This window comes from Danio aesculapii, chromosome 9 (genome assembly GCF_903798145.1).
Source record: "Danio aesculapii chromosome 9, fDanAes4.1, whole genome shotgun sequence".
NCBI lineage: Eukaryota > Metazoa > Chordata > Actinopteri > Cypriniformes > Danionidae > Danio > Danio aesculapii.
Window position 1 is genome coordinate 7,638,234 of NC_079443.1, and position 25,599 is coordinate 7,663,832.

The window sequence follows — 25,599 nt, forward strand, 5'->3', positions numbered from 1 at the left end:
ACACATTGCGATTTCAATGATAAAAGGATATATTGCGCAGCCCTAATTGGTATTCAGAATTGTCATAATTTCTGTTTCTGAAAACCTTTCGAAAGCAAACTTGAGCAAATTATTCAGTAGATTTCAAGGACATCGTATTAATGACTGAAGCAAATGAGAAAAAAGTACAAGATTAGGTGAATGTTTCTTGAAAAGTGCAATAACCTTCAATAAGAAAAATCTTAGTGACCACCATAATATGAAATCTAATGGAGCTAAAAGTAACCTCAAGGCACCTGTTCTCTTTGTTAGACCTGGCGAAAGAACTAAAGGGACGGATTTGACAATGACAGCCATAATTGTTGGGAACATTTATGACTAATTTCGGTTCTAGAAGCGTGAATATAATTTGCGTCCAATGTTAATAATGTGCCTTATTCATGTTCTCTGTTTTGGAATAGGATTAGCCTTGATGGAAATGCATTATGTCGGCACTGCAGAAGGCTTTCAACGGTCTTATGTAAGTCAGTGATTTAAAAGGCTAGTCATATTCAGCACTTAGAGACTATTAAATTATCAAAGACCAACAAAGCACATTTCTCTCCCAAACTACAGGGAATGGTGAACCTAGCTAAATATGGTTAAACCATCATGGGAGGTTAAAAAAAACACCAGCATGTCTTTTTGTTATCTTCCCTGTTATTGGTTTGATTTCCAGAAAGCACATATAAATACATTTTATATCTTGTCTGTTAGACTGGCCTTTTGAGAGAGCATGGAAAAAAAATGGCACATCAAAACACTGACCTCTTTACTGATGGATGAGCATATGTCAGGTTTCACTGCTCTCAAGAAAACTGCTCTGCTTCAGTGAGAATGCGATATGCATTTAGAAGAGTGCAGAGTGGCAGATGTTTTACCTTTACCTTCAAACACTGCTCAAATGGTTGCACTTATGATGGAGTGGGTAAGTTTCAATCCTTTGTTGTTTTTGTTAAGGCTGCACTATAAAATGACAGACTCTTTATCGCCACCCACTGTTGCTAATGGTGTCAATGAAAACCAAGTAGGTATTATTACAGCACGGAGACCTCCGAGTGGGAGGGACTTACGCCGCAGGTGGGCTGGGTTTAGGTGGTGTAGGTGGAGCAGACATTAATAAAACACATAAGGTTACTGTGAGGTTGGGTTTAGGGTTGGGGTAGGTGTAGACATCCATAAAGCACAATATTGTCATGTACAAGTCATTAATTTAAAAAACCCAGTTTTGGACAGCCCACTTGTAGTTAGCTCTGACCTCCATTTATGCCCTTCTCATGAAAACTTTTAAAGCCTGCTTGAAAAGTCGCTGCATGGTGTCTTGCTAAATAGCATATTCATGACATAATCACGTTTTATTTTTAAAAGAATTCTTAAAGTTGGAGTAAAGAATCTCTTGTTTATTAAATCTAACATCTTTAAATCTATTCAATTCAAAGGGATAATTCACCCAAAAATAAAAATTCTGTCATTTCTTCATCCTTCTTGTTCCGAACCTGTTTGAGATTCTTCTGTTTGGAAGATATACTGAAGAATGTTGGGAAAAACAGCCATTGACTTGCATAGTATTTCTTGTTCCTACTATTCATGGCCGTATGGAAGGGACGTGCCATGTTTAATACATTTTATTTATTTATTTGAAATTTTTAGGTTAGCATGAAATAAAATTTTGTTTAATCAACCTATTTCCTGAGTTTTGTATCACCATAGTCCCTAAATGTATGTAAATGCAGGACATTGGATTTAAATAGAAAACATTTTTCCCATTTTGTGACAAGGTTGTTTTAATGTTGTTTATGAGAAATTTTGTGAGCGCACAGAATTCACTCTGTAAGCACTGTTTCCATTTAAAGGAGTGGTCCACTATGATATCATATTTTAAACTTCAGATGATGCGTAATGTAGCTGTGTGAACATAACCACCAACTCTGAATGTTATACACTCAAAGTTCAATGCAAAGGGAGACATTGGCTTTTACAGACTTAGCTTAGCAAAGCCTACAGCAAACGAAGTTTGGGGACAACAAAAAATACATCCGGGTTAAAAGAGGTGGCATGGACAGAGGTACTGTAATGTTATAGCAGAGAGAGCTAAAATGGCGTCCTAATGCTTCTATTTCCACAGAGCTTGTTCTGTTTCTGTATTTGGGCTTCCAAGGGACACGAAGACAGAAGTGCTTACAATTTAATTTTAATTATGGAATTATAAAAAATATATAGCTAGCATTTGACAAAGGACAGCTTCCAGAATCTCTTCCAGTTCTGTGCTGGATTTGGCCAGAAACTCCTCAAAGAAGGTATTCCAACCATATTAGCAGAAGCTGTAGACCTTTAAGTATTTTGATTTGTTAAAATTGATCAATTACATGCATAGTGTCTAGCGTTTATGGTAGGTTGTAGCAAGGATGCAAACAAGGATGTAAACAATGGGAAATGCTATTTGACACCGCAAACAATATGTGAACGTTTCATATTACTTACACATGCTTTTTACGAATATATGTGAAAGACACTTGTCAGATTTTATTTTAGAGAGCAGGCATGAGGTTCTGCTGTGTCCTCTTCATTTTCTGTCTGATTCAGGCTCACACTGACATGGCTGCTACACTGACTGATAGTATTTACAAAGCAAATACCCAAGGCACAGCCCGTGGGTTAGTGCTAGATTGGATATGGATGTGGCCGGAAGTTAAAGAGAATTATTTATATTATTTATAAAATTTATTTTTATTCCCATTTATTGTATTTTATTAACATCTACCTCCACTCCAACCATCACAGTAATGTAAAAACAGTAGTTGTACCATGTATTATATATGCTTTCTATTAAATTACCCAATAATTTGTATTTTTTAATGCCTACCCCCACCCCAAACATCACAATACTGTAAAAATATTAATTATTGTTATACAGTGTCATAAAAAAATGCTGCTATATTAATGTGCATATCGCACTTCCAGGCGGCTGCGTATCTGATCTAGACTTTACTCAGCGCATGCTAGTGACTGGACGTGACGCTTCCTGGTGACATGTAGCTGATCCACGAATCACAGCACATTATGTTAGCTGACCAATCAGAGCCTCTTTAGGGCGGGCCTTTTGGAGGAACTAGGAAATATGATTGTCGTTTTCATGTCAGCTGAGTAGCAGTATATAATCAGATATATGGAAAAAAAAACGTGATTTTCCACAAAAGCATGAGCACACATTGCTTTACATCTTATAAACACAACCAAGCATTAAAATACACTCTGGACCACCCCTTTAACTCTCCTGCATTTTCACTGATGACTAAACTGAAAGCTTCTGATTGGCTATTGTATTCACAAACTTATCAGAAAAATCTGTGATTGGTTACAACACTTGAACACTTGACTTTAGCCTTTTTTGACCCTTATTTTGAATTTACAGACCATTTTTTTAACTAATATTTTTTAGGGGTTTTAACCTTTACAGGACAGTATAGTGAAGACAGGAAAGCAGAGAGAGGGGGTAACAATCAGAAAAGGACCTTGGGCTGGGAATTGAACTCAGGTCACAGTGAACAGCTCGGTGCTCTGTCGACAGACTAACGACTAGGTTATTGGCCCTGACTTTACAGAGCATGTATAATCATTTTTAAAACTAGTCCCAGTTCATTTCTGATCCTGTTTCATACTCGCCCTTTTTTATTCCATGCAACACAAAAAGAAACATTTTGATGAATGTTCATGTTGCTTGCTTTCGGTTGTCACATCTTCATTTTTTTTTTTTTTGATTAGCAAGTCTAGTATTCACCAATTGTTTTGCATTAGTTTTGAGTCAATCAAGGCTTCAACAGTTTACTTCTGTAGCTACATCAAGATTTACTTAAAAAAAATATTAATTTATAAAAGCACGCTAGGAAGCAATGCCAATAAGCTTGTCTAAGTTTGTCATTTCCAATGGAGGCACGCGACTTGCACGTGACGCGTACGTGAACTGCGTGCATTTTTTAGCCGCACCTAGTTGAAAAATTCTGAACTTTTTCGAATGCCGTGAGCGCACCGCAGTTCATTTAAGTAGAACTACCCAATCTGTTTCACACTTTGTATGGAATATACACATTTCAGTAATAACAGCAGACTAATTACCTCAGACGAACACAGCGCATCCAAACACTGTAGCGGTTTTTACTTTTCTCTTTAAACTTGCATCGAGCTGCAGCAATGGTTTATTCATTTGTGATCCTCTGAGAAAATTCACAAGCACGCGCTTGTCACTTCAGGTCAGAATAACACATGTGAAAATGAGTGCCTTATAGCAGCAGTGAGGAGATTGTAAATAAAAATGGATGTAAGGATGTCGCCCAAGTGGCTTTTTGGTTTCTTTTCTTGTGCATCCCAGCCACTAGCTGCCCATCTGAAAGATTTTTAGCAAAGTGGGTAGTGTAGTCGTTGAATTTCACAATTTGTAATGTTGCAGTGTGTATTTGAATAATGATGGTTAGTTCCTTTACTTGAAAGCTTTACTTGAAAGCTCAGATTTGAGCTTGAGGTTTAGTATATCATTATTATTCACACCTTAAAGTTTGCTTTGATTGTTCAGTATTTACGATTTACCGTTGTACCATTGCTTTGTTACATTTTTTTTCAAGTTTAAGATTCTCTTTAACACTTTATTTTATTTTAAAGAGATCAGATATATTGTATAAATATTTTTGTTTTTGACTATTAAAAATATTTGCCTTTGTAAAATGAGTAAATTAAAATAAAGTGGTTAAATAAAAAAAAAAATCCTAATATTCCTAAATGGATTGTTAAAAATATTCAATAATTATCCATATCGAATTATATGAAACATGATATTGTGATAATTTTTTTGCAATATCGCACAGCCCTACCGTCTATACAACTAATATTAATAAAAATGATAATAATAAAACTGAATTGAGGTGACGCGGTGGCGCAGTAGGTAGTGCTGTCGCCTCACAGCAAGAATGTCGCTGGTTTGACGCTGAGTTGGCGTTTCTGTGTGAAGTTTGCATGTTCTCCCCGTGTTTGCGTGGGTTTCCTCCGGGTGCTCCGGTTTCCCCCACAGTCCAAAGACATGTGGTACAGGCAAATTGGGTAGGCTAAATTGTCTGTAGTGTATGAGTGTAAATGAGTGTGTGTGGATGTTTCCCAGAGATGGGTTGCAGCTGGAAGCGTAAAAAAACATGTGCTGGATAAGTTGGCGGTTCATTCTGCTGTGGCGACTCCGGATTAATAAAGGGACTAAGCCGAAAAGAAAATGAATGAATGAATGAAAACTCGATTGAATCAATTCCTTCAGAACCCCCAATTCATTAATGCAGTGAAGGCACAGATCTGAAAAGGGATTAACAACATTTGGTTAATTTTTATCGAAACACCCTAAGTAGTGCAGATTTAAAATCCTGAACTGAACACCTCAGAATTAAGATCATGCCAACTATCAAAACAAGAAATGCAAACATAAAGTGTAGCACTGCCTTTATGAGTGTGGCATTGTCCTCTACATACAATATTCCATTTAGCACAACAGTTTAATCTCATCAAACAGAGAAAGAGAGAGATGTGTAAAGAACAAAAAGAGTATTAACTATGCAGTCAACAAACATCACACGGTAGTTTCGATGTTTTCGATAATCTCCACAATGGATTTGGAAGGAGACAGCAGGGTGCAATCGTCCTGCTCCCATAGACTCCCCGGACTGGAGTGTCCATCCGTGCTGAGCTCATCCTCTTCCTCAGACTCTTCCTCGCAGGACTCCAGAAAGTGTCCTCCCAAAGCATTGATCCCTGAGTCCTCGGAGCTGGAGGGCGAAGAGCAGTGGCCCATTTTTGGTCCTTTGACAGTCTCCTCAACAATGTGCTTGTCTTCGGTGTGCTGTTTCTGAATGGGGTTTATTTGAGCAGGCTCCACATGAACCTGGGGCCGCTGCACGTAACACATCTTGCCGTTGATTCGCTTAACGATATAGTCGTCAATGAAGAGTTCGGCGATGTTGCAGTATTTAGGCGATTCAGGACAGGGCGGCGGCTGGAAGCAGGGGGAGATGCGGAGAAAGCGTTCTGTCAAAGAGATGGACAGATCGATGGTGTCGGTGCAGTCAGACGGAGCCGCAGGCACAGGTGTGCTGGGCAGCTGAGCCACGTTGGTCATGGGCTGGTACACATATTTACCTGGACAGACACAAAGGAGAATGTTACCTAAACATCTATCTGAAAGCACAGTCATTTGAAGATTAAAGTGTTATTATCTCATCCAGAGGGAAACTAGATGTATGTTTAAACTGAGGTTACACACAAACATTGTTAAAAATGCAGGGTTTCACACAATTCAATTCAACACAAATCGATTAAGGTAACTTAACAAATTTAAGTAGATTGAACATAAAATAATGACAGTTTTTCTCAGTGGCTTTGGTGCATTTCTCACAACACTATTTACATTTGCACAACAGTTAATGCATTTCCCAAAACAATTAGTCACACAGTCCTACAGCTCTCAAGAGCTCCAGATGTTTTTAAACAAATGTCTTTTGGTAAGCAGCAGCAGCCGTTGCTTTATCCATTTTTTGAACAGGGCCTAATGTTAACCGTGTGCGCGTGATCATCCTTTCAATATCACACGCGGTGTGTTTTCACCTGCTTTCTTTTGCTTACAGTTTTTTTATTGTTATTTTTATGGTTTAATTGTTATGTTTTTAACAAAAAACATTGCTTTAATAGGAATTTATGTGTAGTTAACTAGTGATCTGAAATCTTTAGCAAGGGCAGATTACTGTGCATAATTATAGATAAATGACTGATTAGATACATGTATTAGATAATTATTTTTAAAATGTCAATTGTATTTTTTTAAGAAAAGTTTTGTTGAATAAAAAATACATGTACACAGCTATATTTTGTTTGTTTTGACACATTATTTAAATTTTGTGGCTTAGAAATAATTGAAGAGTTTAGATGCAAAAGCCGCTTCTGTCAAAAATAAGATAATGACACATAAGTGTAGGCACGTAGTACATATCAACAAATAGATTTGCTTTAAATCATCTAAATCCCAGCATCAGCCCATTCAGAAATAAACGCCTACTTGCCATTGACAGCAAAAGCCGCCATTTCCCGAGAACCAATCAGAAGGCGTGAATCGAATCATATGTTTTCAATGTAGCAGCGCGCTGATAAGCTGGCTTTTATAGGGAGACTGTTTTATTCCGCTTTCGATTTCGATTTTAAAAGACAGAGTTTGATGAACTGAATGAGCCTGTCTGACTGTCAGTGAATGGCAAATGAAAACATCCCTTAGCTCAAAACTCTATGCATTATAAGAAAAAGAAAACACAATGTACAGTCAGAAGTGTAGCATGCATTCATAACGTTTTTTGCGCATCTACGCTACTTTGAATGAGTCCGATTTACTATACATTAAACGGCAACTGCGTTTCACGAAAGACAGAGTTAAGATGCCTTTCTTTTATCCCACGTGGATGCTATGAGGATAAACAAGAGACCAAGATCTTAAGTATGGTGAGAATAAATGAATGATAGCTTCTAAAAGTGTGGAGAGGCATCCCCTTTTTGCCCAGTAGGCCCACCTTGTGTTTTATTTAATAATGTGAGCTATTTTTTTAAAAGATATAACTATAGATTATTTGTATTACTTCATAATACCTATATGTCTAATAGCTTTTTATATTAATGGACAATGCACAGATATTGATGCTTCACGATGTTTTTACACTACATTATTTGAATCTACCAAGCTTAGTTTACAATGTTTGCAATGTTTACATTGTTCTACTTACATTAAATGTAAATCCCAAATATCAGAAATGACAACAGATTGTTAAGATTTATTTAATGTCATTTTTAATGTTATTAATTAATGCACTTCCTTGACAGATTTCATTCATTCATTTTCCTTCTGCTTTGTCCCTGCTTTTTCAGGGGATACCAGAAGAATGAACCGCCACTTACTTGACAGATTGATATATTTTTAATTTTAGGTGTTTTATGTTTGGTAAATTAATTTCTAATTGCATCTTTTGTGATTTTTCAATTAATTACACTGTCTTGTCTCAATAGGTAGATTTTTTGCAGTAGGTAGGTTTTTGCAAAAAAAAGCACTAGTGGATTTAGCTGATTTAGACGCAAAAGAAAATGTACCTTGGTAAAAACAAAGAATTGTCTAAAGTGACATTTTTGAAAAAAAGGTATTTTATTTACTAGCTAATAACCTTATCATTACATATAAAACGAAACTTCTGAACTTAATTATAGGAGCCTGATAGAAAATGCTCATTTACAAGAAAAGAGCTGATGGATTTAGAGGGTTTTGCATCTGAAATCTTCAATTATTTATTTATTTTTGGTGTGGTCAGAGATAAATTTAGAGATAAAATCCAAGCACTTTTCTAACCTTAAAAACACTATATTAAAAATCAAGCATTTTCCAGGATTTCCAGCACCTGTATGAACCCTGAATGTTGAAAAACTACTAGCCACAGTGGCTGGTTATCAAAAAAGCTAAAGTCAAGCCCTGCAAATAATGCATGTGGAATTAATTATATAGAGTAGGGTTTTATTTGAAGGAAAAGCACAAAAAAGAACATATCCATTAAAATAATTCATACACAATTAAAATAAAGTATAAAACACATTTAAAAACACAAAATACTAGAAAACATAAATAAATAAACTGATAAAAATCTACTAATTATAAAATAATACAAAATTATTAAATATTTAAATAAAAAAACTAAAATATGTTTAGTTATATATGCATATATATATATTTTTTTTTACAAGTGTTGTATTCTGCAAGATTTGGGCTTTTTTTTCAAGGTGAACTGTAAAGCAAATTGCATTTCATAAGCATTTTCATGCACAAACACCAATGGCTTAAGTCAGGATTCTCATTGAATAATACATTAAAAATAGAAACAATGTGAGGGTGAGCAAACAATGACTGAATTCTAATTTTTAGGTGAACTATCCTTTTAATTCAGGCAATCATAAAAAAAAAAAAAAAAAAAAACATCATGTGATGCTTTATTATGTTCAGTCTCATGCAGTACACTGCAGTATGAAAGCTCAGAACATCACCATTTACAAATCGATCCTTTTTCTTATCATCAAAGCACAAACATGTATCTTAAAACCGGTTGTGTTTACACATGTGCCAATGACACACCAGTTTATCCCATATTTGGATTTGCAGTCAGATAGAGAGAGAGAAGTCAAAATCTAAAACTGCAAAAGCAATTTACTGAAACATATTTCATTACATAATAAAAACCCTGTGACCGCATAGTAGGAGATTTAAAAAAAAAAAAAAGAATTATGTAAATAAAAGGTTCTGCTGTAATCCAGTGAGGTGATATTACATTGCACAGCAGAAATTCTACTTTGAAAAATAATATCTATAAATAATGGTGATTTTACAACCATTTTAACAAATATTTTACTTGTTTTAGATTAGTCCAGCTGGAATGTTAAGTCAGCTGAGAAGATCCATGTCCTCAAAACTCAGAATTATGATTTTTCCTATCATTTTCCACATGATTTTCTTTGACGCTTTAATATTCAATATGCAAATAACCTCTGCTATGACTGGCTAACCTATTTGCATATTTAATGTGTAACAGTGCCACAGCCAAACTGCTTACAGTTTTTCTCAATGGCTTAGGTGCATTTCTCACAACACTATTTACATTTGCACAACAGTTAATGCATTTCTCAAAACAATGAGTACAAACTGAAAAACCTAGTTGATAACCTGCAAAAGCGTGTCACTTGCTCAAAATGGATAGCTCATTCCTCAAAAGCAAGTATTCATGTCAATGAAAGTGTCAGTGTCATCCGGATGAAAAGTCCTGACACCATTGTTTATGAACAAAATAGTCAAATGGCTTTGTCATGTTTCCATTATAACAGTTTACTCCTGTTTCCAATGCAAAAAAGTCAGATTTTGGTGACACTTCCTGAAAATGCTCAAGACAGCACTATATACTATTAGCACAGTCATTTGAAAACTACAGTAAAGTTAGACATCACTGCATTTAGTGAGGTATCTGAGTACAAGACACTGAATATGTATGTTTCACATTTTTATGTGCTCTTTGCAGCTCTAATTTATTCACAGCATTGTGCAAAAGAATAAATACACCCTTATTTACAACAAACATAAACTTCCTCTGGGTAGAGCTGTGCACAACTGTAAACAACATCGCAGTACATATTGGAACTGAACCTACAACACACAGAGGTTTGCGTGTTTGTAGGGGCAATATTAGATTTCGATTTTTTTTTAATCCAAAAGCACAGAGCATCATCCATTTATGTCAAAAACCTTAATCTGGTCAAATATGTGAGGAAAAAATACTGTATGTTGACTTTATGGTTGGTAATATGTAATCAAATCAACAGCTTCCAGCTGCAACCCATCTCTGGGAAACATCCATACACACACACTCACACTCATACACTATGGACAATTTAGCCTTCCCAATTCACCTGTACCGCATGTCTTTGGACTGTGGGGGAAACCGGAGCACTCAGACGAAACCCACGCGAACGCAGGGAGAATATGCAAACTCCACACAGAAACGCCAACTGACCCAGCTGAGGCTCGAACCAGCGACCTTCTTGCTGTGAGGCAACAGCACTACCTACTGCGCCATATTATATTGTATTATATTATATTATATTATATTATATTGAAATTAGATATTTTAACTGAGTGGTGTATGCACATCGTAAAAGATAATGTTAGCACTGGTTCATTTGAATTATAGCAGAGAACTGGTTAAGAAATCTGGCTAAATCAAGGTAAATGACGTGGAACATTATAGTTCAGTAAACATTCATGAGTCTGTGTGACTATCCAATGAGAAGACACTTTGCTTAATTATTCATAACAAGAATTGCAAACCGCACAAACAAAATACACCAACATTTCAAATAAAATCTTTTATATAGACATTCATATTATTATGATTAAAATCTGAGACATTTTATCTCCAGTGGTTCTGGTGGTTACTATGCTTATGGTTTTGGTGTCAATAATAAGACGATATCTGAAATATGTCCATTCTTTGCCGTTTGTCATTAAAGTTTGCATGTGAATCATCCTGTAAATATTATCCATGAGGAATTTAAATAACCAGATCTATCCACTTGTTAAGTGTGACAGTTTCCAGGTCCAAACGCTCTCAGATGCCGAAAGCAAACAACAAACGGTACTAATATACACTACCTGACAAAAGTCTTGTCGTTGATCCTAGTTGCAAGAGCATCAAATAATAACTTGACTTCTAGTTGATCAATTGGAAAAGTGGCAGAAGGAAGATTTCTCCAATGAATCATCTGTTAAACCAATCATCACAAATACTGCAGAAGACCTATTGGAACCTGCATGGACCCAAGATTCTCCCAGAAATCAGTCAAGTTTGGTAAAGGTCAAAATCATGGTTTGGAGTTACATTCAGTATGTGGGCGTGTGAGAGATCTACAGAGTAGATGGCTTAATCAACAGCCTGAGGTATCAAGACATTTGTGCTGCCCATTACATTATAAACCACAGTAGGGTTCAAATACTTCAGCAGGATAGCACTTATTCTCATACTTTAGCCTCCACCTCAAAGTTCCTGAAAGCAAAGAAGGCCCGCCCAGTCACCAGATATGAACATTATTGAGCATGTCTGAGGTAAGATAAAGGAGGAGGCACTGAAGATGAATCCAAAGAATCTTGGAAATCCTGCAATAACGCTTTCTTTGCCATTCCAGATGACTTTATTAATAATTTATTAGAGTTATTGCAGAGATGTATGGATGCAGTCCTTCAAGCTCATGGGAGTCATACACAATAGCAATTCTTTTTCCACTGCACCATGACTTTATATTCTATCCTGTATATTATTTCTGTTAAGTGACAAGACTTTTGTCTAAGCAAAGTCAGACCTTACTGTCCTAAATAAATCATTAAAAATCAAGGCATGATCATATTTTATTTTGGTAAAATAAGCGTAATCTAGAGGCCTTTGCCTTTCATATTAGCCAATTCTGATACCAAATGATCAACTAGAAGTCAAGTTATTATTTGGTGTTCCTAAAACTTGGATAAGCGACAAGACATTTGTCAGGTAGTGTACACTCAGTGTGTTGTAATGCAACTTAAAATCATAATGTTTATATCTGTGACAATTCATCTATAAATTTTAAATTGCTGGTTTCTGCTATGCAGCAAGTCCAAACTATGTAATTACACCAGGATTTTGTAAAAGAGTTGCTCTATATGACTTGGGTTTCAAAGAGGAGGAAACTAACTACATAACTAACTCACTATCTCGCTCGATCACTATCCTTCTGCTTGGTCTCTGATTTATCAGGGGTCAGAACAGTGGAATTAAACGTCAATTACTCCAGCATATGCAGTGGATGCCCTTTCATCCACAACCCAGCAATGAGAGCACACTAACTTATGAACCCCCAATGCTGGGAAACACCTATACGCTCTCCCATTTGAAATTAGAAATTTATATAAACTGTATTAGTCAAAGAACACTAAAAATATGAAAATATTAAGCTGCAGCATTAAAAATTATTTCCAAGATTGATGAGAAAAAAAAGAAATAAAAATCAAGCTTCAGTGGATTGGCCTTCAGTTACAGTAGTACGTTTACATGGACACCAATACTCCGTTTGTAATATGATTACAACAATACACTGATTACGATTAAGTCATTCCCCTTAATTTCCATATTTTCCTATTTATTCCTATGGAAAATTTCCAGCTTTGATAATTCCCAGGATTTCCCAGGAGTGCTCATAAATAGAATATTCTTCTATAGTCAAATGAGGAGCTGGACCCAGCAGCAGCTTTCCATACGGCACAACTTAACAAGCGGATAGTTTGCTCAAGCAGGGTTTGGTCATATTATGATTGAGGAAAGAGCTCACGTTGAGGTCCAGAGATGATGAGACAGACGGTCCCTTTCAGCTCCACACATCTGGCAGAAAGCAGCGGGGTGTGATCAGGACATCTCTGACAACACTAATCCCCTGTTATCTAAAGCCCACATCAACATCCACTCGCTCATGGCCTTTGACAGTACGTCTCTGGTCTCATTTCTCTTTGTCTTTCCTACACTCTCGCTCCCCATCTTTCTCTTTCTCCTCTGAATTATACAGGAGTCAGATCTACAAAGATAAAATATGACAGGAGCACCATACATCCCATTTACTGCCCCAGAACAGATTTATACAGAGCAGGTATATTGTGTTCTGTCTAGTAAACGAATGACTGCACAACAAAATAAAAGTAAACTGAAAAAAAAAAAGATGTCAAAGCACTTTTCACTAAGAAATTGCTACTGCATTTCAACAACTATCTTATAGCACAAAAACTGAAATGGTTTTTTGTTTTAAAATGTACTCACATTGTCTTTGTTTTGTTATAAACTTTAAAAATAAATATATCAATACATTAATATAAAAACATAATATAATAAAAATATTACATTTCCCAACAAAAGCAGCATTTTTCATCCTCTTTTTGTACCAAATAATATGCTACAGTAATTAAATTTAATAATATAACAATATCTTGGGTAGTGTACTATAAATGTGTAATAAAACAGTAGATTTTTATATTTACTAGCATTTTTATATTTACTTTATATTCTTATATATATATATATATATATATATATATATATATATATATATATATATATATATATATATATATATATACATATAGTCAGGTCCATAAATATTGAGACATCAACACAATTCTAACATTTTTGCCTCTATACATCAACACAACAGGTTTGATGAAACAAACAATATGTGCTATAACTGCAGATAGTCAGCTGTAATTTTAGGGTATTTACATCCAAATCAGGTGACCGCTGTAGAAATTACAACAGTTTGCATATGTGACTCCCACTTGTTAAGGGACCAAAAGTAATGGGACAATTGGCTTCTCAGCTGTTCCATGGCAAGGAGTGTGTTACTCCCTCTTTACCCAATTACAATAAGCATATATATATATATATATATATATATATATATATATATATATATATATATATATATATATATATATATATATATATATATATATACACACACACACACTAGCAGTGCAATATGACTGTATATCAGCACTGGTGGGAGGCGTGCGTTAGCTTCCCACCAGTGCTGATATACAGCCATATCGCACGGCTACGAGTGTAATATTGCATTTATACAACAGTTTAACGGCACAATTGTGTATATAAAAATAGAAAATCACGGATAGTCTAAAAACCCTTTTGTATTAGGAAATTCTTTCTTCCACCATTCATTCACATCTGCAGCTGACGTCAAAACAGCAGAAGCTGTTACTAATTCACCAACATCACTTAAGAGCTAGTGTTTGAATGATTCTCTAGCGTAATGTATAAAGTGATGACAGATGTTCACTGTATGATGACCGAAATTACCTTAAACACCCAGCAGGCACAAGACGCCAATATGACGTCAAATTGACGTACCCCAACGTCATAGGGACATTGCATTTTGTTTGAAATAAAAATCGTGTTGATGTCAGAACTCAACGTCAGGGCTGACGTCAGTGTCCAACATTGAACCTAAAATCAACCAAATATCAACATCTAATAATGTTACAGCTTGACCTTCTGTGGACGTTACCAATATAATGTCTATCAGACATTGGATTTTGCTCGCCATACCTGTTAAATAAATGTCAGTATTTGACATCAATATTAGGTTTAAGATGTTGGCTCTGACGTTGGATTTTGGTCACTTTCTAACAAAACCTAAAATCACAAAAACCTAAAAATATTAACATCATTTGATGTTGTTATTGGAGTTTAAAATAATGTTGACCTTAGACGCTGGCTAGACTTTGAATTTTGCTTACCTGACGTCACATCCTAACCTAATATTAATGTCTTATGACATCGTGTGCCTGCTTGGCAATCACTAAATGCACAACAGAATGTTACGTTTACACATCCACAAATTACATGTTAATGCATCAGCTTTTTATAGCGTAATACTCACTACTCTTGAGTACTTTTGAAAGGGCTACTTTTTACTCATACTTTGAGTAATATTTACAACAGTAAATATTTACAGTAATATTTACTCGCATTTTTAAGTAATGGTACTTTTACTTGAGTATGATTTTTCAGTTCTCTTTCCACCACTGTGTGTATATATATATATATATAAACCTTGCAGGATAAAACCTTTTGCTGAGAAACTGTTAAATTAAACTTAACTGTAAAAGATAATAATACAGTATAGTATCCCACAGAAATCCAAAATAAATAAATGAATAAAAACCATGAGAACGAAATAATTTGACTTGACACACGTAATGAAATTTCAACCATTAACAGTTATGTACACAAACAATTACTGACAGCCCCTGAGATCTGCAACAATTTCTGTAATAAATTCACGAGCAGAACTTAATAAACATATCTTGCCAAGAAAAGCAAAGACCACAAAAGAAATACAAAAAGCAAAACAAACTCATTACTTTCTAATGAGATTCCAAACATGTCCTGCGAAGAGAGCAAATGAAGCAAAATTGCAGGGAGCCGCGAGTATCTCGGCTGAGCCGAACACAATTATTTCCCCGCATTTTCCTCATGTGCAATCAACAATAGAGGTTCCACTTGTACGCCCCGCTATTCATTTACAGACGTCTTTGTTTTATAAATCTGTTGGACAAAAGCACCGGATCTGCAAGCCAGAACAGAGGAAATCAATGTCTGACAGCTGGAGCTTCAGGCTCTGGGCCAGAAACAGGAGGCTTCCTTCTCCACGTTTCACACATGGCCACGGCTCTGGATTTACTCTCATAGTACTACTGCATACTGTCAAAACCCAAACACAGCAGAGCAAAGCTGTCAGCGTCATGTTCACTGCTGTGCAAGAGCAATATTAATAAATCATCACAATGCACACCATAACACTGCGCTGCACCGTTGGGGCTCTCACTGCACCCTAAGAAGAGGTGAGACCACAGTACAGTACACAGTTTTTTATTTAATTATTTATACAACAATTTTACGTACTATTATTTCCATGTGATTATTTATTTAACTGTATCTCAATATTGAAAATCAAAACACACTGTTTATTTCGTTTGTGTCTTTTTTATTGTATTTATTTATGCTTGTGTATTTTACGCAGAAGCACTCCCAGTACAGCATCATCCCAATCAATCTGAAATTAATAATTCTTTACAGATAGAAATATTTAGGTCACTTGGTGAAATTGCATTCATATCGCAATATGTATTGCAGAAAAACGAAATATTGCAATGTCAGATTTTTCCAATATTGTGCAGCCCTACTTTGATCTTGTATTTTTTAACTTCAAATAACTACTTTAAAATATTCACTAAATAATTTATTGAAAAATTATTATTACATTGAATTTTAAGCAGCCATTGATATGTAGTGTCATGAAAGTGTTAATTTATTATTATTGATTGTATTTTTTATTTTATTTTAAAATTAGTTTTTATTATAATTTAATAAACAGTTACACTGTTTAATCATAATGTTGTTTATGTATTGATAATATATTTTTTATTATTATAAACAATTAAAATATACAGTTGAAGTCAGAATTATTAGCCCCCCTTTTATTATTTTTTATTTTATAAATAAATATTTCCCAAATGATGTCTAACAGCCTTTAAATGTCACTTTAAGCTGTATAGCTGTGTCTTGAAAAATATCTAGCCAAATATTATTTACTGTCATCATAGCAAAGATAAAATAAATCAGTTATTAGAAATGAGTTATTAAAACTATTATGTTTAGAAATGTGTTGAAAAAAATCTTCTCTCCATTAAACAGAAATTGGGGGGAAAAAAATAAACAGTTGGGCTAATAATTCTGACTTCAACTGTAGAAATATTTTAACTATCTTCAATCAAATGAGGTTCTTAGGATTAGAATAATAAATAAAGTCTTTTTCATATTTTATTTGTTTTTTAGCTATTTACTTTTATCTCAATTTACAAAAAAATAAAATAAATTAATAATGCGCTTTAGTTTTAGTTTCACCTAACTTTAATAAACTTTACAATAGAAGTTAATTGAATATGCATACTGTGCAGGATAGATCATTTACAAATTATAATATAATTTAATTATAATATAATTATAATATTATAAAATAGTATAAGTATAAATATATTATAAAATTTATTGTAAAATTATAATAAAATGTAAAAATTATAAGATAATTTACAAATTATCTATAGTAAAAAGTATATAGTAAAATCCGACTTCAAATTACACAGCTAATTTTATAGCAATTTACATAATCCAAAATATTAATGTATTCTGAATGTTTGTTGATTAATTCAAGACATCTTTTTTTTTTTTTTTTTGTAATTATTTGTCCACAACATCAGAAATATGGACCCCATATCTCTTTTCACATTTTAGGTATCTCTAAAACAGAAGCTGGTAAAGTTCAGTACTGATTTTTATGATAATTGTTACATTTTCATTTGCCCCAATAGCAAGAGGGAAAAACTAAACTCTGTGACTACAAAAGAGATGAAAAAACATGATTTTTATTATATCGAGAGATTGATTTTGCTAGTCAGAAGAGAAAACAACGTCAAATATGCTGTCATTCCTTAACAGGCTTATTAGAAACTCTTACACAGGTTTTCTAGAGCCTTTTCGAGTCTACTTACAATAATATAATGATTAAAATTATTCCAATTGAAATATTTTAAACTAAATATTTGTTAGTTGGTTGGTTGATTGATTAATTGATCGATTGATTAATTAATTGATTTATTGACTGATTGCCTTTGTGTGAATAATCATATAATTCATAAAAACTAACTGTAATTTGATTATAAACCTTTTAAAATGTAACAAAATTATTACATTTATAGAATCTAATTACTTAATCAAGATTACTCTACCCCAGTGTTTCTCAACCACAATCCTGGAGGATCACCAGCTCTGCACATTTTCCAGTCTCATTAACCTAGTTTTTCTTAATTCCAATCCTGGTGCCCCACCCCCCTCCACACTTTGTATGTCTTTCTTATTTAACACGCCTGTTTCAGATCAGCTTGTTAACAGAGAGATCCATAAACTGATCCTTGTGTGTCAAATAAGAGAGACATACAAAATGTGCAGGGTGGGGGGCCCAAGCACCAGAATTGAGAACCACTGGCTTAACCAATCACACCTGAGACCAAGGAAACATCCACATGTAGTGTTGGTGTTCCTCCAGGAACGTGGTTGAGAAACGCTGTTGTACCTTGTACTGTACACTTAATTACTGCTCAAGAAATATTTCCTATGGTATTTCAGTGCTGAAAACTGTTGTGCTGCTTAATATTTTTCCAAATACCTCTTTGTGTAGCATTTAAGCATCAAATCTCCAGGATTTATAGCCATGAATTATTCAACGGAACAGGCATACTAAACAATGCATATCAGGTTGAGCGTGTTGGGTTTGTAATTTTATGGTGCATTTAGTGCTTTGCACAATGGCACAGCAGTCAGTTGCTCTCACAGGGCAAGTGTGTGGCTGATAAACCACCAGCTCACATTAACATAATGCTCACTCTCTATTGCAGTAATGGCAGATTTAAGCTGTCATCATGTGCACAGGGTGATAAAGGACATGCATGTATTTAAAAAAAAAAAAACACCCACCACAAAACAGTTCAAATCCATTATTATGCAACTTCATATTATCACAGAGTGAATGTTTGAGATGCGTGTGAAACTACACACTCGCAATGCAAACAATGAAGAATTAGTCATAAAAAAGAGCCGGCTTAACTGCATTTGTAAAACTGTATCGCAGAATTTATGATGATTGCGATTATGAACTTTGTTGCATCACAAATATAGGACTGGCCAGTTGCTGATTAGGGGTTAAACTAGAATATACCCAGAAGAGGATGGGAGTAATAAAAAAACAACAACAGATGAAATCAGAAATATAATATCTGGGTAATAATGGCCACTGAGGAGCCAGCATTGTGAGCTATGAATTCAGAAGTGCAAGATATAAACCCAGAACTGAGAAATGTAAACCCACAATAGTGAGTTACCAACCCAGAACTCCTAGACACAGTATAAACTGTATAATAATAAAACATAAACTTAGAATTGTGAGATATAAATTTGAAATGGTCAGATATAAACCCAGATATATGAGATATAAAGCCTGGATTTTGAAATATAAACTCAGAAGTTTGGGACATAAACTTAGAATAGCTATATATAAATTCAGAGTGTTTTTGTGAGATATAAACCTGAACTAAAAATATATAAACTCCAGAGCTATGAGATATAAACTCAGACTTTTGAGACATATGCTCAGAATAGCTATGTATGGAACCAAAATAGTGAGATATAAACTTGGATTAATAAAATATAAACTAAAAATAGTGAGATTTAAACTCAGAATTGCGAGATATAAACTTGAAATAATAATATAAAAATTCTGAGTTGTGAGATAAATAAAACTCAAAATTGTAAGATATATAAACAGAATTGTAGGATATAAACATGGAAACACAAGATATAAACTTAGAATAGTGAGATATAAACTCAGAATAGTGAGATATTTAAACTCAGAATTGTGAGATAACTTGGAATAAAAATATATAAATTTAGAATTCTAAAAACTCAGAGGTATATAAAATCATAATAGTGAGATATATAAACTGAAAATTGTGGGATCTAAAAACAAATAATTGTAAGATATAAACATGGAAAAAACAAGATATAGGCTTAGAATACTGAGATTAAAACTTGTAATCATTTTAAAAACTCATAATTATGACATAAAGAAACTCAAAATTGTGAGATGCACTGTATAAACTCAGAATATTGAGATATAACTTGGAATAAAAATATATAAGAATTATCAGAATTATAAAAACTCAGAAATATAAAAACTCAGAGGTATATAAACTCAGAATAGTGAGATATATGAACTCTTAATTGTGAGATATAAACTTGGAATAAGATATATAAACTCAAAATTATAAAAACACAGAGATAAAAAAACTCTGAGATATTTTGAGATATATGAACTCAGAACTGATTAGCAAGATTTGAACTCAGAATTGTAACATATAACCTGAAAATTGTAGGATGTAAATCACAATTACGAGATTTGAACTTTGTGTACTTAATATTGAGAAAAGGCCCCAATCATTAAAAAAAGGAATGTCTGCAGCCATGCCTCCATTTTCAGGTGTCTGTTTTCCCCCATCCACACTGACATGAGCAGCATTTTAAAACCAAAACGTCCTCTTTGGCGTTTTCAAAACGCTCCGTTTTCGGGGGTGGAAAACTCCAGGGTAGTGTGGATGGAAGGCGTAACCATAACAAAAGTTATGCATTTTAAAACTAAAACGTATTCGTTTAAATGGGGCCTTAAACTCAAAAAAGGGAGATAAATCCATGCATCACAAACTGGGCAATTGCGGATTGAGATTTACACAGAAATACATCAAGGATGTGATAAATAAATAAATAGAGAGAGAGAGAGAGAGAGAGAGAGAGAGAGAGAGAGAGAGAGAGAGAGAGAGAGAGAGAGAGAGAGGGGAAAATAAGAATCTCTTGGAAAAAAACTAAACTCTGAGGGCCACAGAGGATAATTTTCTTTTATTATTTGATGGCTGAACTCAATAAAGTTCAGTTCCCTTGACGGAAGTGTTGTAAGAGGGTATTAAACTCACGGTTTGATCAGTTCCAAAGGCCTCAAACTGACATTTACCTCTCTTACACACAATGAAAGATTTTGCAATCACTCCGGACCTGAACTCAGTCAGAGTGTCGCAAACTAGAGGAAGTGAATATCCTGCTGTAGGAGCCAAGCAGACGCTTCCTGTGTATGTTAATGAGGGGAGGATTGAGGGTCAGATGCAGCTAAACAGCAGAGAATATAAAGGTTCAGCTGGGGTACATTCTGCTTTGAGAAAGTCAAGCATAAAGGTGAACCCTCACATTGGATCCGCCGGTGAGATATTTCTGGGGAGATATTGCTATTCATGGTGTACGCATCTTGCTTACTAAGAAGTTCTCAGGCTTGTGCTGAAAAAGCATCCATGCGACAACAGACAGCAGTTTCTGATGACAATACAAGCTTGTAAATGTTCCCAAAATAGCTTAGACAATAAATAAGAAAAAAAAATGGTTGCGTGGATAGCATTGATCAAATAAATGTCTGGTTTGAATGGGTAGATTGTGCATGCATATAATTGAAATGTATTTTTCTAGTAAGATAGTTGGCAGCAGCATATTATCAATGTTTTCTTTTCACCAAAGAATAATAAATAAGAAGGGTATTGTAACTTTTTATCTCACAACTTTTTTCTATATTTCCTCATTCAGACTCAAATTCCCAGAATTGAGTCTGGAATTATTATATCTAATCTATATTATATTTTAAAGAACAATTATAGATGAATTACATCAAGATAAAAGTGTGATTATCAAAAAGAAACGTTAATAATAAGTCAAACTTATTATTAACTTGTTAACCCAAAAGAAAAAGTTTTAAAAAGTCTAAAAGTCTAAATGAAAAACAAACATTATGAAATATAAACTTGGAATTGTGTGATATAAACTCATGATTTTGAGATATTAAGATAAACTCATTATTGCAACAAGATATAAACGTAGAACTGTGAGATATAAACTCACTATTGCAATATACGAACAAAGAATACTAAGAAATAAACTTAAAGTTATGATATATTAACTCAGTGTTATTAGATGAACTCATTTATTATTCATTCATTCATTTTCCTTAGGCTTAGTCTATTTCAGAGGTCACCACAGTGGAATGAACCACCAACAATTTCAGCATAAGTTTTATGCAGCGGATGCCCTTCCAGCTGCAACCCAGTACTGAGAAACATTTATGCACACTCATTCTCACACACACTACGGCCAATTTAGCTTATTCAATTCACCTCTACAGCATGTCTTTGGACTTTGGGGGAAACCAAAGCACCCAGATGAAACCCACGCAAACACGGGGAGAACATGCAAACTCTACACAGAAATACCAACTGACCCAGCCGGGACTCAAACCAGCAACCTTCTTGCTGTGAGGTGACAGTGCTAACCACTAAGCCACTGTGCCACCTAAACTCAGATTTATATAAACTTGCAATTGTGAGATACAAAGTCAGACTTGTCAGATATTAACTCATAATAGTGAGATATAAATTTGTAGTTGTGAGATTGAAAAGACAATATTAACTACAAGATACTGTACAAACATGGATTTTTGAAATATAAACTCAGAACTGCAAGATGTACACTTGGATTTTCATAAGACATCATCAATTAGGCTACATATCTCAACTGAGGATTATGAGCAGGGTTCATACGGTCCTGGAAAAACTGGAAAAGTCATTGAATTTTGACAACTGTTTTGGAAAAACAAACTTTAAATATTTTGGAAAGGTCATGGAAATGAATTTGTTTAACAAAAATCTATCTACTTGAATATGTTTGATGTGATAATATTGGGTAAATTTAAATACAATTGTGCAGTTCATCTCTTCATATGATGTTCTCTGTTTGAGGTTAAAAAAAAAAGCAAGTCGCAGTTTCAGCTCTAAAAGCCAATTTGTACTATTCTTAAGAACTTAAAAACACAACATTTCTAACAAACTCACAAACTTAAAAAGCCAACATTTCTAAAATATTTAACACACACAGGAAGATACTTTCTAAAACTAATTTACAGATAAAAAAAATACACAGATTGTCACATATTTTTTGATATGCTGTAATCAATTTGAACTTTTTTCACGTAGTGTACGTAGACATTACCTGAAACATTAGATCATGAAAATTTACCTGAAAGTTTTGGAAAAGTCATGGAATAGTCCTGGAATTTTAGTAATAAAATGTGTATAAACCCTGTATGAGATAAAAAAAAATGCTTCTTGTTCTTTCAGCTATATACAATGTTTGAAGTTATCTTTAATCACACTATCAGCTACAATGCTGTCCTTTAGTTATGTATGAATTAAATAACTCTCTGTTACTCCTCATTTTGGGGTGCACAATTGAGAATACCATATGAAAAAAATACTATTGTAATGTATAGTAAATACTATAGTGCTTTTGGACCATACAAAGTCTACTATACTGTACATATTATAGTATTTGCATCCCTTTCTTAATGAATGCTATACTGTAATATGACTACACTGTAAAACCCAACAGTCAACTTTATCAAATGAAATAAGTGTAAACTCAAAATTTACTGAAAGTTAAATCTACTCATTTGAAAAGAGTTTTGAACTCAGTGTTGAAGCCAATGAGTTAATTAAATACTTTATTACTTCAATTTAAGTGGAGTAAGCTCACAATGTTCATATAGATTCGCTTTTTAACTCAAATGGTTTGTAGCAAACGGTTTGAGTTGACTTAACTTATTGAATTTTACAGTACTCAGTTGGTTTGAGTTCTCTTCATTTACTGTGCTCAAATTGCTTCGTTTATTCAAATGGATTAAGTTCACAGTACTCATTAGGTTTGGTTTTTGAACTTAAATGGTTTATTGCAATCAGTTTCTCAAATGGTTTGAGTTACCTAAACTTTTTGGGTTTTACAGTGTACAGTAAACTGTAAAACAAATAAATACTGTAGTTTTTACTATGGTAGGGTAGTTTCATGTAATAAACGGTATATAGTTTTAGACAATTAGTACAGTACTGGGTTGTTTATATTGCAAAACCAATTTAAAAATTTCAATTACTATGGAGAACAGATTAAGTACTTTACTATAGTATTGTTCGAAAACACTATAAATTGCTTAAGTATTTTTTTATGTAGGCAGAATAGAATGAAATGGAATGGAATAGAATAGATTGGAATGAAATGGAATAGAATGCATTTGATTGTCAGAAGTTGCCTACTTACAGTGACACCAGCCCAAATGGCAGCACCAATGCAGTTTAAAACACTTTCCATGGCTGTGTGTTGCGCAGATGGACAGTCCATCACAGGGGAGGAAGTCTGGTCTGCCCGCACAGCTTTTGGCCAGAGCTTGAGCTTCATCTAACTTATCACTCTTCAAAGCCTTCTGCGCTCCGCTGTAAGCCATGGTTACTGTAAAACAAGAGTCAAGCTTTAACAATACATTGCCAGCCTGAAGGTCACTAAACATTCATGGCAAGACAGTTTCAATGTAAACTGATAGTTCACCCAAAAAATGAAAATTTACTTACTATTTAGCAATTTTTGTGAGTTTTGTTATTCTGTTGAACACAAAAGAAGATATTTTGAGGAATGTTGAAACTTTTAATCATTGACTTCTACAGTAGGAAAAACAAATATTATGGATGTTATTGGATTTTAGCATTCATTAACATATCTTCTTCTGTGTTCAACAGAAAATTCTAATGTTTAAAATAAATAAACGGTAAGTGATGAATGAGGTATTTTTTATTTTGGGTGAACTACCCCTTTAAACTAATGTTGGAAGAATAAAAACACTTTAAACGACAGTACATTATAACAAAAAGAATAAAATTTTAGGCTGAATTAAATTAATTTGAAGTCATTTCAACTAACATCAAATACATTAACATCAAGTTACAATGTGTATAACTTAAAAAATAAAGTTGAAACGTATTAACTAACTACAAAAGTTAGGGACAAAAAACATGAAATATATATATATTGTATATACTACTACTTATATGTTATTATAGTAATATATACTATTGCAATGTGAGACATGTACTATTATGCACAATGTTACTGTATTCAAAATAAATGATCAGCTAAAGTATGTGGCGATACGTACCTTATTCAGGTTTGCGCTTCACAGCTGATATCCAACCATCACATCTGCATTAAACTTCCCACATCTGCATTAAGATCCCTGTAGACATTTCCCACATTAAACTGACAAAATGGCAATAATCCTTAGGTCTTCATAAATTTCCACGTACATTTCAATAAAACTCGGTTAAAACAATGGTGTCTGCCAGATCCTTTTTGAGGCACAAACATACAGGGTCCTGGAGGGTAAAAAGAGGTGGGAAAGCTCATGAAAGAAGCGCAAATGTAAACTTGTGTGAAAAATGAAGCCCAGCGGCGCGTGAAGCTCCTCGTGCTGCTGTCGCGGTTGACGCTGCAGCGGGACTGAGCGCTACTCGAACACCACTCAAATTATTATAGCCTCCTGCACACACAGCTGCAGTCATTACACTTGACCAACAGACGGCGCTGCAGAACTTTCAGAGTGTCATATTGACAAAAACACAATTATTTCATCATATTTCTAAACATATTGGGTTGAATAACTAATTTCTAATAACTCACCTATTTTAATCTTTGCCATGATGGCAGTACATAATATTTTACCAGATATTTTTCAAGATACTAGTATTCAGTTTAAAGTGCAACTTAAAGGTTTAACTAGGTTAATTAGGGTTATTAGGCAAGTTAGGATAATTAGGCAAGTCATTGTATAACTGTGCTTTGTTTTGTAGACATTTGCATTCAATTTTGCTTAATAGGGCTAATAATA

At 34.1% G+C, this 25,599-nt stretch overlaps 1 protein-coding gene across 1 annotated transcript; it reads right to left on the bottom strand.

The window, feature by feature from the left end:
• Positions 1 to 5,473: 5,473 nt before the first annotated feature.
• zgc:162707 (UPF0524 protein C3orf70 homolog B) lies at positions 5,474 to 25,239 on the bottom strand. The gene is made up of 3 exons (XM_056465055.1): positions 24,871 to 25,239; positions 23,982 to 24,170; positions 5,474 to 6,183 (listed from the first exon to the last, which is right to left on the bottom strand). The coding sequence occupies exons 2-3, from the start codon at positions 24,163 to 24,165 to the stop codon at positions 5,618 to 5,620; spliced, it is 750 nt and encodes a 249-aa protein (XP_056321030.1). The 5' UTR covers positions 24,166 to 24,170; positions 24,871 to 25,239; the 3' UTR covers positions 5,474 to 5,617.
• Positions 25,240 to 25,599: the final 360 nt, after the last annotated feature.